At 46.6% G+C, this 13341-nt stretch overlaps 1 protein-coding gene across 2 annotated transcripts in view; it reads left to right on the top strand.

The window, feature by feature from the left end:
* LOC309327995 (amine oxidase [copper-containing] 2-like) overlaps nt 1-13039 on the top strand; it is a 28809-nt gene extending 15770 nt beyond the window's left edge. Inside the window, exons 2-5 of one of the 2 annotated variants that reach the window (XM_081837760.1) lie at nt 1263-1548; nt 2990-3119; nt 10909-11614; nt 12341-13039. In XM_081837760.1, coding sequence (XP_081693886.1) covers nt 1263-1548; nt 2990-3119; nt 10909-11193 — 701 coding nt within the window. In that variant the 3' untranslated portion in view covers nt 11194-11614; nt 12341-13039. Of the gene's footprint in view, nt 1-1262; nt 1549-2989; nt 3120-10908; nt 11615-12340 lie in introns of those variants that run through there. The other variant, XM_081837761.1, reaches the window with a different exon arrangement.
* The last annotated feature ends 302 nt before the right edge of the window (nt 13040-13341 follow it).

Here is a 13341-nt window from a genome sequence, read left to right as displayed (position 1 = left end):
AGGGCACCATTGGAGCAACTACATCTATATAAAACAAATTCCTTCCAGTAGCACCTTAAAGACCAACTAAGTCAGTTCTTGGTATGAGCTTTCGTGTGCATGCACACTTCTTCAGATACACCAGTGTGCATGCACACGAAAGCTCATACCAAGAACTGACTTAGTTGGTCTTTAAGGTGCTACTGGAAGGAATTTGTTTTGTTTTGACTATGGCAGACCAACACGGCTACCTATCTGTAACTACATCTATATACTGCTTCATTGCCCTTTGTGATAGGAACAACCTGTGTCTGGATTTCCCAAATCCATCTAAAATAATGTTTTTGAGTGTGTTTCCATGGGACTCTTGGGTTTGATTAGCACCTTGCAGGGGTTCGATGGCATTTTACAAGCTCCCACTCATGCCCTCTTGTTCCAGTCACTCACCCTCCCTCACTCACTGTAAAGCTTAGATTTTAAGTCTACAGTTATTCTAGTTATTTTATTTTTTTTGCTCTTGCTGAGCTTGTAATCCATACATGATGATAAATCCAGCACATTAGGCTTGTCTCTCCACTGTTTCTGCAAGCCTATCATCATAATAAACAATGATTTTATTATTTAAACCCTTCCCATCTGGCTGGGCAGCTTCCAGCACATATTTTTTTTAAAAAAGATGTCAAACATTAAAATCTTCCTGAGACAGGGCTGCCTTCAGATGTCTTCTAAAAGTTGTGTGGTTCTTTACCTCCTTAGCATCTGATGAGAGGGCATTCCACAGGGAGGGTGCCACTACCGAGAAGGCCCCCTCTGCATAGTTCCCCGTAGCTTCATGTCTCACAGTGAGGGAACCTCCAGAAGGCCCTCGGAGCTGGAGCTCAACTATGAGCGTGGAAATGCTCCTTCAGGTATACAGAGCCAAGCCTGTTTAGAGCTTTAAAGGTGAGCACCAACACTTTGAATTGTCCTTTGAAATGTACTGGGAGCCAGTGAAGATCCTTTAGGACCGGTGTTATATGGTCCTGGCAGCTGCTCTCAGTCGCCAGTCTAGCTGCTATATTCTGGATTAGTTGTAGTTTCCGAGTCACCTTCAAAGGTAGCCCCATGTAGAGCGCATTGCAGTAGTCCAAGCAGGAGATAACCAGAGCATGCACCACTCTGGTCAGACAGTCTGCGGGCAGGTAGGGTCTCTGCCAAATGGCTCCACCAGTATGGACATATACGAAGGATCTTGAGAATATGATTTTTCACTACCGTTCTACCCTCGCCATCCCTCTTTCTAGGTGTTCAGAATTCCTTGGTAACCAACGACATGACTTTTGAAAAAGTGAAGGTCCCTTGGAGCCCGGAACACGAGATCAACCGGATGAAACTGGTGAAGAAAGTCTTAGACACAGAGGACAAGGCTGCCTTTCGCTTACACGACGACATGCCAAGATACATCTATTTTGCATCAGAAAGCAAGAACAAATGGGACCATAATCGTGGCTATCGGATCCAGCCCATCAGCTTTTTTGGGGAACACCTTCCAGAGACGGATCCAATGGAGAGAGCTATCAGTTGGGGCAGGTAGTGATTGCGTCTTATGTGACATCACAGACCCATCATCTAGTAATTCTCTTCCTGTCTTTTCCCCATGGTTCCACCATCTCTTCCTCAGACCACAGAAAGTCCAACTTTTTCTGGAAGAGCATCACAATCTCCACATATGTAGATGCCTTTAGCACTATTCTTTTGTTGTTTTAGGGATGCGGGTGGCGCTGTGGGTTAAACCACAGAGCCTAGGACTTACTGATCAGAAGGTTGGTGGTTTGAATCCCTGCAGTGGGGTGAGCTCCCGTTGCTCGGTCCCATCTCCTGCCAACCTAGCAGTTTGACAGCACGTCAAAGTGCAAGTAGATAAATAGCTACCGCTCCGGAGGGAAGGTAAACGGTGTTTCCGTGCGCTGCTCTGGTTCGCCAGAAGCGGCTTAGTCATGCTGGCCACATGACCCGGAAGCTGTACGCCGGCTCCTTCGGCCAATAAAGCGAGATGAGCACCTCAACCCCAGAGTTGTCCGCGACTGGACCTAATGGTCAGGGCTCCCTTTACCTTTACTTTTGTTGTTTTAGAGCTTTGATATGGGCAGTGACATAACTGGGAAAAGAAACCTATTGTAGCTCAGCACACATTGTTTATTCCCTTTGCAACTTATGCCATTTTATGACTCACTTTTTTCTGGTCACTGTCGTCAACCATGTTGCTAAAAGGGTGCCGACCAGAAATATATTTTAGATAGGCAGACAGGCAGGCTTTATAACATCATTAAGGCATTGTAGAAGTATCTACAGTGGCACCTCAGTTTTCGACGGTAATCCGTTCCGGAAGACCGTTCGAGTTCCGAAACTTTCAAAAACCGAAAACTCAGTACGGAAGCCTCAAAACGGAAGTCTCAAAACAGAAAACTCAATGCGGAGTTTCATATTTGACTTCCAAGGCGCATTCAAAAACCAAAGCATTTACTTCCAGTTTTACGGCATTCGAAAACCAAAATGTTTGTCACTGGAGATGTTCGAAAACTGAGGTACCACTGTATATATTTCATTTTAAAACGTATTTGCTGGGGAAGTGTTTAGCACTAATTAAAATTCTGATTATTATTTTTTAAAAAAATTAGGGTCATAAATGGGCACCCAGCCACACTAAGGCTATAGTGGTTGCAAGTTTCAAATGGCCCACTCGCAGCACACAAAACCCCTGATAGTGTGGGAAATCAATTGCATTTCTGCTTTGGAAGAGCAGTAAGGAGCCACCTCACCTGTCGGCAAGCATCCCATGTCCCAATTTCAGGAGAGCATCCATTATCTTGTCAGCTGCGGTCGGCCACGAGCAAAGACAAAGCGCCATAGCATGATGCTGGGCCTCATCTGTAGGAAAATGGGGATACCGTTCAGCTTCAGCGATGCTTCATTTTGTTTTCTGTTGTTGTTGTTGCTGTTGCTGCTTTTTCGTTGCTACTCTGCTTTTCAGGTATAAGCTGGCTGTCACCAAGCGCAAGGAGGAAGAACCATATAGCACCAGCATCTATAACCAGAATGACCCCTGGTCACCTACAGTTGCCTTTGCTGACTTCATAGACAATGAGACGATTGTCAACGAGGTGAGTTAACACTCTGCTGCAGCTTCTGGTAATCTGTACAACCTCCATGGAATTGGGCAGGATGCGGACTCAAACCAGGAACTAAATGCTCGACAAATCTATTACACGCCTGTTTCTCTTATCATATGACTCTCGGTTGCTATTAGCTTGTCAAGCAGGATATAAAGGGGAATAGGTTTCAGTGCATCTTTCACACGTCTTCAAAGTGGAAACACACATTTGAAGCAAATTGGGGTGTTTTTTTACCTGTGTTTGCTAGTTCACATAGACGGAAGGATTGGAGACAGCATTTGCAGAAGAGAATCAACAGCTGGTATGCTTGAACCTACCCTACTGCAAACCACTGAGCCTCTTGGGCTTGCTGATCGGAAGGTCGGCGGTTCGAATCCCACGACAGGGTGAGCTCCCGTTGCTCTGTCCCAGATCCTGCCAACCTAGCAGGTTGAAAGCATGCCAGTGCAAGTAGATAAATAGGTACCACTGTAGCGGGAAGGTAAATGGCATTTCCGTGTGCTTTGGCTTCCCGTTGTGCCAGAAGCGGTTTAGCCGTGCTGGCCACAAGACCCGGAAAGCTGTCTGTGGCCAAATGCCGGCTCCCTTGGCCTGAAAGTGAGATGAGCACCGCAACCCCAGAGTCACTTTTGACTGGACTTAACTGTCCAGGGGTCCTTTACCTTTTTACCTTTACAACTAACTTACACTTAGGGGAAAAGAAGGGGGAGAAGCTTGTCCCTTTTTACAGACCCCACATTTCCTGTTGGTGCTGTATACTGCTATTCCTGAAGGGGGATGTCTGCAAATGAGCTTGAGTGTTAACAAAAGTACACAAAGGAAAATATGTTGGCATGGCGTCACAGCATACTGGTAAGTAGCTTATAAAGAGGGGGAAATGTGAATGGCAGGAATATGGACAACGGAATGGGTAAAGTTAATGTAAAGGTACCCCGACCATTAGGTCCAGTCGTGGCTGCCTCTGGGGTTGTGGCGCTCATCTCGCTTTATTGGCCGAGGGAGCCAGCGTACAGCTTCCGGGTCATGTGGCCAGCATGACTAAGTCGCTTCTGGCGAACCAGAGCAGCGCACGGAAACGCTGTTTACCTTCCCGTCGGAGTGGTACCTATTTATCTACTTGCACTTTGACATGCTTTCGAACTGCTAGGTGGGCAGGAGCAGGGACTGAGCAACGGGAGCTCACCCCGTTGCAGGGATTCGAACCGCCGACCTTCTGATCCCCATAGTCGCCTTTGACTGCACTTAACTGTCCAGGGGTCCTTTACCTTTTTACCTTTACCTTACTGCCAGTACCTCCCAATATATTAGCTGGATTTTCTCCCTTTTCTGATTCCAAGACTGGATAAAAAATTGACTGGGGGAGAACTAGTGTTCTCGGAAGAGTTAACGACTCCCCATGCTGCCTGCTAATGAATACCTCATTGCTTCCTCATTAAAACTCCATCAGCAAATGCAGGATTAGAAACCGCCATAAGGCTTTTTGTCTTGTGTGGAATGCACAAAATTGTGAGTCGGAGCAATGTTTTCCATGTGTCGCGCACATCCTCCTAAGCACAGTTGCCATCTCTTAGAAAAGAAATGATTAATGTGCGGCTAATAATAATGTTTTTGGTGTGTCGTCTTGATGTTAATGTTCATTGAACTCTCACATAAATGGAAGAACAGGCCGCTTGACCGTTCTTTGTGGGAGTTGAGGCATGAGCCCAGCCAAATCGACCCAACAGCTGAATGTCCTAGAATTCTTGGCCTGGAATTCTCGGATGCTTTTCTGTCAAAGGAAATGACTGTAAACAGCAAGCGCTTTCCCTCCTGTGGTTGTTCTTGCATTTTGAAAGCTGGCTGGAAAGGCGGGAGAACGGACTTTCTGGCTGTGTGGCCCAAATCCATTTAACTTGCCAAATTTCTTGGCGCTGGTAAGTGCATACCCTCCAACATTTTCCGATGAAAATAGAGACATCCTATTCAACAATAAGGGACATGGGTGGCGCTGTGGGTTAAACCACAGAGCCTAGGACTTGCCAATCAGAAGGCTGGCGGTTCGAATCCCCTTGACGGGGTGAGCTCCCGTTGCTCGGTCCCTGCTCCTGCCCACCTAGCAGTTCGAAAGCACGTCAAAGTGCAAGTAGATAAATAGGTACCACTCTGGCGGGAAGGTAAACGACGTTTCCGTGCGCTGGTCTGGTTTTCCAGAAGCGGCTTAGTCATGCTGGCCACATGACCCGGAAGCTGTACGCCGGCTCCCTCAGCCAATAAAGCAAGATGAACGCCGCAACCCCAGAGTCGGCCACGACTGGACCTAATGGTCAGGAGTCCCTTCACCTTTTTATTCAACAACAGCAACAACAAATTTATTATTTCTACCCCACCCACCTGACTGGGCTGCCCCAGCCACTCTGAGTGGCTTCCAACATTCATAAAAACATAATAAAACGTTAACCATTTAAAAACTTCCCTATATGTACAGGGCTGCCTCCAGATGTCTTCTAAAGGTTGCTTAGTTACTTATCTCCTGGGCTCGGGGGTCACATAACTCCAACATTTTTCCTATGAAAACAGGGGCGTCCTAAGGAAAAGCAGGACATTCTGTGGTCAAATCAGAAACCAAGATGGCTTCTGTAAATCTGGGACTATACCTGGAAAATAGAGACACTTGGAGGCTCTGTCATGTGTCCGTGGCCCTTCAATCCAACGGTGATGTGGGGCAGAGTCAGAGGCTGCAGGGGCTCTAGATAGGGAGACCACTGCATCTGAGGGTGATGGACAGGAATCTCCATAGGGGAAGCTCCTAGACAGAGAAGCCTGTTAGGAGCCACCAGTACCTATAGATTCTGTGTTTTCTAAATTGTGATTTTTTGTTGTGAACCACCCTGAGATCTATGTGTACAGGGCGGTATACCAGTTGTGTGGGTTGTAACATCACAGAAAGCAGTCAAATACAACATTTCCTGTTTGCCCAGAGTGGACGCACAGGGGGATGTTGCTCCAGCCAGGAGGACTTCCTGGAGCGTCCTCCCCCTACGTGTGACCAGGTTGGTGGGTGTGATCCTGGCAGACCCCATAAAAGGGCTGGTCATGCAGCCATCTTTCTCCGGACCCTTCTCTTGATGCTGCTCTCTTGATATTCTTTTGCTGTCTGCTGGCTCTCAGCCAGCAGCACATGGGCTCAATCCCAATATGGGATGAATCCCCACTCTCTTCTGTAACTACAAGCTAAAGCCTGCCTTCAGGATCATACAGTGGTGCCTCGCAAGACGAAAAGAATCCGTTCCGCGATTCTCTTCGTCTAGCGGTTTTTTCGTCTTGTGAAGCAAGCCCATTAGCGGCTTAGCGGATTAGCGCTATTAGCGGTTTAGCGGCTTAGAAAAAGGGGGGAGGGGGAAAAACCCGCAGGAACTCGCAAGACATTTTCGTCTTGCGAAGCAAGCCCATAGGGAAATTCGTTTTGCGGAGCGCCTCCAAAACGGAAAACCCTTTCGTCTAGCGGGTTTTCAGTCTTGAGAGGCGTTCGTCTTGCGGGGCACCACTGTACTGTGAACTGAATATAAGTACAGTGGTACCTCAAGTTAAGTACTTACAGTGGTACCTCTAGATAGGAATGAGGGGTAAACGCAACTAGTGATGGCATGTCTGCGCATGCACGCGTCACTTTTTGCCGCTTCTGCGCATGCGTGCGACGTCATTTTGAGCGTCTGCGCATGCACAAGCGGCAAAACCCGGAAGTAATACACTCCGCTACTTCCGGGTTGCTGAGGAGCGCAACTCGAACGCGCTCAACTCGAAGCATATTTAACCTGAGGTATGACTGTAATTCGTTCTGGAGGTCCGTTCTTAACCTGAAACTGTTCTTAACCTGAAGCACCGCTTTAGCTAATGGGGCCTCCTGCTGCCGCCGCGCCGCCAGAGCACAATTTCTGTTCTCATCCTGAAGCAAAGTTTTTAACCCAAGGTACTATTTCTGGGTTAGCGGAGTCTGTAACCTGAAGCATATGTAACCTGAAGCGTATGTAACCCGAGGTTCCACTGTAAACTTCTTATTACTGGATTGGCCCAAATATAAGCCACCCCACCCCCCAAATTCCAACCATGAAAAGTAGTGTGTGGCTTAAATTCACAACCTTACAAAAATTGGCATTTACAATATTGCTTCTTCTACATTTGCCATTTACGGGTGTGAGTGCCTGCAGAATTTTAAGGGAGCGGCTTATATTCGGGTATTGTCTTTTTTCCCTTGAATTTTAAAGGTGCAGCTTCTTTGCAGGTGCGGCTTATATTCCGGCCAATACGGTACTTTTAAAAGAAGACTGTCGTGCCTTGATTCTTTTTAAGAGGGAACAAAGGGGAATTTACCAGGAACAAATCCAATCTGGACAAGCCAGACTGGATTGCTTAACTCAAGAGATTCTACCAACTAGCTTCCTGAAATATACAGGGAATGTGCTCTGCTACCAGCTCACTAGCGTGAGTGAGGAAGGGTAATATTTACCGTATTTTTCGTGCCATAAGACGCACCTAGTTTTTAGAGGAGGAAAACAAGGAAAAAAATATTCTGAATGAAACAGTGGATGTATGATTTTTGTGGTTCATGCCATGGCCACAGACATGTGATCTGATGGTGAATTTGGGGTGACCCAATGCAAAAATCCTGAGGATCCATGTGGATCCGTGCTTTGTAACCACGTTTTTGGGCCATTGCGGCCCCACACAACAGTGGGTGCCTGATTTTTTTTGGTGCAGGCTATAGCCATGGACATGCTATGTGATCTGATGGTGAATTTGGGGTGACCCAAAGTAAAAATCCTGAGGATCCATGGGCTTTTACCTCCCCCCTCCCAGGCAGCCTCCGCTAGCCTCCCTTATTTCTCTTCCGATCCCACCGTTCAGCTGTTTCCTTTCAACACTCCCTTCCCTCTTGTTTGCCTTAGTGTCTTTTTCTTAGCTGGAGCAGTTTTTTGCTCCTCCTTTTCTTCTAATTTCTCTCCTCATTGCTTTAGTCTTCCTGTTTCCCCCCTTTGCAAGTTTGCTGCCTTTACCTCCCCTCTCCCAGGCAGCCTCCTTTATCTCTAGCGTCCCTTATCTCTCTCCCCGATTGGCAAACGATCAGCGGCTTGGTTTCAACACCCACTTCCCTCTTTCAAAAAAAAAAGCAAAAAAAAAAAGAAAAAAGCATGATCTGCTTTTTGCCCCTGGGCAATTCGGCTCCAGGGACCTTGCATTCGCTCCATAAGACGCACAGACATTTCTCCTTACTTTTTAGGAAGAAAAAGGTGCATCTTATGGAGTGAAAAATACGCTAATCAATATATCCTCTCCTATCATCCACAACAAATTTCAACAACAACAACAGAGGCAGAATCTGGACCCTCATGGGCACTGTCTCCTGAAGCCTCTGCCTGCCCATCAGGGCAGGAAGCACACCAGGAGGGAGGCTATGGGATAAAGGGCAACTGTGTGTCTTCAGGTCAGAGACCTTTAAGGCTCTGGGAATTTGTATGCGAGAGGTACGTCCTGAGAGAGCCTGGGGATCCAGCCTCAGACCTGAGCATGATGCTTCTCCTTTCACACGGTGGTTTCTGTGTTTTGAGATCTTCCCAATAGGCATCTTGTGACATTTCCTTCCAAATTTTGTCCTTCTTTCAGCAATCTCATCCCATCTTTGGCTTCCTGAGTTGAAAGTACAGTCATACCTCATGTTACGTTTGCTTCATGTTACGTTCCTTCAGGTTACATCCCATGGCGACCCAGAAATACCGGAAAGGGTTACTTCTGGGTTTCGCCGCTTGTGCATGCGCAGAAGCGCAAAATGATGTCATGCACAGAAGCACCGAATCGCAATCCGCGCATGCGCAGATGCGCAGATGCAGGTTGCATTGTTTGCATGTTGCGAACGGGCCTCCGGAACGGATCCCGTTCTCAACCAGAGGTACCACTGTATTTGATTCCGCAAGCTTAACTTGGTCAGTTTGGGTTGTGCCTTGAGCCTTCAATTAAATTATGGCATGAGCAGACCAACGCCTGCTTCTACAACGGGACTTTCATACCACACATGCCCCGAACCATCCCCGAATCTCCTCCAGACTGTTGGAAGAACAGATTTGGGGGGCAAGCAGAGGGGAGATAATGTTCTGTTGCCCATGGAAAAATGCTGGTGAAATGTTCATCTTAGGCTCTGCATCAAATTCCTCCCTTTTGTGTTTATTTACAAACCTACACGTTGAGCAGATTATTGTGGGAGTACAAGCAGGCAAGCAGCCACCACAAAATCCCAGTTCATCCCTCACGAAATAGAAGCCATTTGTCAAAAGCTGCTTTCACAAATTGGCTCCAGACATAGAGTCTACTCCACTCCCAGGTTATGGGTGCACGTCAGACAGTTGGAGCAAAGAATTTCCCGGCTTTTGCTTATTGCTCATTGATCCACACCAGCTATTTTCCACCCACCACCAGTCTGCCCCAAACTTCAGGGAACCCATGAACGGATGTTTTAAAATGGCTTCTTTTGAGTTTCAGTGTAGACTGAGTTCACATGTTTAAAACACTCTTACAGCATTTTAACAGCCAGAGTTCTCCCCACCAAAGAATCCTAAGAACTGTAATTTGCTAAGGATTCTGGGAACTGTAGTTCTGTGAGGGGTAAGCTACAGTTCCCAGCATTCTTTGGGGGAAGCCATTGCAGCGGAAGTGGCATAAATGTGCCCTCAGCTGTATCAACATTTTGGAGGTCCCAGGTCGCAAGGTGGTTAGATTGGTCTCAACTAGAGCCAGGGCCTTTTCAGCACTGGCCCCGACTTGGTGGAACGCTCTGTCACAAGAGACTAGGACGCTGTGGGATTTGATAGCTTTCCGCAGGGCCTGCAAGACAGAGCTGTTCTGCCTGGCCTTTGGTTTGGACTCAGTCTGACCCTTATGTTTCCCTCCCCTTATGGTTTTGATCTATGGGCTACTTTTAAAATGAGGCTGCATTTTAAATGGCATTTTAACCTGTATTTTAAATTGGTTTTTTTCCCTATTATGTTTTTACTGTATTATGTAATTTTACTGGTGTTAGCTGCCCTGAGCCTGGCTCTGGCCGGGGAAGGTGGGGTATAAATAAAATTTATTATTATTTATTACAGTGGTACCGCGGGATAAGTACTTAATTTGTTCCGGAGGTCCGTTCTTAACCTGAAACTGTTCTTAACCTGAAGCACCACTTTAGCTAATGGGGGCTCCTGCTGCTGCCGCACTGCCGGAGCACGATTACTGTTCTCATCCTGAAGCAAAGTTCTTAACCCGAGGTACTATCTCTGGGTTAGCGGAGTCTATAACCTGAAGCATATGTAACCTGAAGCGTATGTAACCTGTGGTAAAGGTTAAGGGACCCCTGACCATTAGGTCCAGTCGTGACCGACACTAGGGTTGCAGCGCTCATCTCGCTTTACTGGCTGAGGGAGCTGGCGTACAGCTTCCGGGTCATGTGGCCAGCATGACTAAGCTGCTTCTGGCGAACCAGAGCAGTGCACGGAAACACCGTTTACCTTCCCGCCAGAGCGGTACCTCTTCATCCACTTGCACTTCATGCTTTCGAACTGCTAGGTTGGCAGGAGCAGGGACCGAGCAACGGGAGCTCACCCCGTTGCGGGGATTCGAACCGCCGACCTTCCGATCGGCAAGCCCTAGGCTCTGTGGTTTAACTGAGGTACCACTGTATTATTATCATGTATGTGTGGCTGCCCTGCATCACTGCCGCACTCTTTCCTCTTACCAGATGTCATGAGCCAATGTTTTTTTCCCTCCCCAGGACCTGGTTGCCTGGATTACCACGGGCTTCTTGCACATACCACATGCAGAGGACGTCCCCAACACGGTGACACTTGGGAATGCAGTTGGCTTCCTCCTGAGGCCCTACAACTATTTTGATGAAGATCCCTCCATCTACTCCCCGGACGGCGTTTTCTTCACCAGCGAACAGGATCCGACTTCCTGTGACGTCAACCATCTTGCATGCCTGCCGAAAACAGCGGCATGCTTACCCAACCTCCCGCCTTTCACTTACGAGGGCTTCCAAAACCTGACGAGGCTCTGAGAAGCTCTTGACTTTGGGTGGGTGGTTGGCAGAGGGATCCGTGTGGACAGCTCAGCGTGAAATTAGTATGTAACCAGGGCTGTTACTCCTAAGCAATTATCTCCCTGTCTATTATCTTCCAACCCAAATCTTAAGCCTTGCTTGCGTGTATTGGACAAGTTTGGACAAATTATATTTGCACTCCCAGACACATTGCTCAACTGAAATTTACCCTTTTCACCAGTCACCTAAACGCTCGTATATCTTTTTCCTTCTGGAGATCTCAATAAGCGTAATTAGCTCCTGGACTGGCTGACTTTCAACAGCAATTCTCCCTCCGAAAGGAACTCCGTAGGCTGCAATTCTGGAAACTGGAGTGGTGATTTTTAACAAAGAAGTCTTAGCACCTTCACCAAACTGCAATTCCTGTAGTTACACTGATGTAAATCAGGGGTGGGTTTGCAGTGAAGATCTGCTTATTTGCTTTCTTACTACCAATCTGGGATTCCCGTGAATTGAAAGGTAGTCAAAGACCCAGTATTCCGGGAGAAATTGGCGTGTCTCCTTTAACCATGATATGAGCCTGATTACTTTACAGATTGCTTTACAGTATTTTTGCACAGTTGCACTGCCCATCCAGCCCAGTGGATTTAGGTGAGATGCCCATCTTTAATATAAAATAAAAGTTACAGATAGGTAGCCGTGTTGGTCTGCCATGGTCAAAACAAAATAAAAAAAATTCCTTCCAGTAGCACCTTAAAGACCAACTGAGTTAGTTCTAGGTATGAGCTTTCGTGTGCATGCACACTTCTTCAGATACACTGAAACAGAAGTCACCGGACCTTTCCGAAAGGTCCGGTGACTTCTGTTTCAGTGTATCTGAAGAAGTGTGCATGCACACGAAAGCTCATACCTAGAACTAACTCAGTTGGTCTTTAAGGTGCTACTGGAAGGAATTTTTTTTATTTTATAAAATAAAAGAATTAAGAGCACAAATCTTCTGTAATTTCAGTAATATTTTCCTTTGTTAAAAAACAATGAAATTGAGAGAGGGGGTGTGTGGAAGCGTTGTTGTTTTTTTAAAAAAACCATTGTTTCAGTGGGTTGGGTAATCAGCACTATCGACGGCCAGCTTTTGCTATAACTTGCAAAAACTTCTCTCTTTTAGCTGAACCCTAGAGGGAGAGAAAAACATGTCTTGTACCTGCAAGAGATGAGAGCACTTCGAAACTGGAACCACTGCCCTACAAATCACCAGGACACAAGTGGGGGAGGGAGAAGGCATAACCTCAAAATAATGTTGCCATGCGCAGGAAACTTTAATGCAAGGTGTAAAATATCCAGTGTGTTTCAGCCAGAGTCATGCTGCTGCTGCTGCGATACTCCAAAAAATGCCTCATTTTCCCCTGAAGGTGTAACCTGAAACACAACAAGCATTTTAAACCTTGCGTTAAAGTTTCCTATTCACCGTTTTGAGGTTCTACCTCCTTTTTTGATCACTTGCAGTCAGTGCTATTTTTTCTAGAAAAAGAGGTAGCAGAACTCACCACGAATGGCTCCCCCTCTTTCCCTTAGAACGACAATGGCACCCACCATAGAGTCCCAGCTGAAAAAAAGCCCTGCTTGCAGTTGCGAATTCCTTAAGTGGAACCATAGCTGTGCCCTCATGGTAAAATGGCTTCCTGAGGGTGAGGGATGTTTCTGTGTTCTTGTTTTTGCTTGATTTGATGAAGCCCAGCCACTGGTCTGTTTTGACACCTCAGCAGGGTAAGGTGAAGGTTCTTGGCAGACACTGTGAACTAGAAAAAAAAAACTAAACTGTACATCTCTCTGAGCAAATTAACAAATAAACAAACAACGAGCCGCACTCTTAAGCCTCCTTTGTCCAAAGTACTGTGTTGGGGGCAGGGGGTGAACATGGCTCCAAGTCTTGGGGAGCTCAAGGTTGCTATTTATTTAATCGTTTGTTCGTACGTTCAGATGATGCATACCGCTTAACATTTTTGGCAATAAAATGAAACCTCCAAGTGGTTTGCAGAAGTTATAAAAGCAAAACACAGATAGGTCAGAATACAATAAATACATTTCAAGTCCAGAATTTAAAACAAGCCCACAACTGAATTTCAGTAGCTAAAGTTTAGCTGGTTCTCAAGAGGGTCTGTAGAGGGG

This window comes from Podarcis erhardii, assembly GCF_964252035.2.
Source record: "Podarcis erhardii genome assembly, chromosome: 13".
In the NCBI taxonomy this organism is placed as follows: Eukaryota; Metazoa; Chordata; class Lepidosauria; order Squamata; family Lacertidae; genus Podarcis; species Podarcis erhardii.
This window is presented reverse-complemented; position numbering and strand designations above follow the sequence as displayed.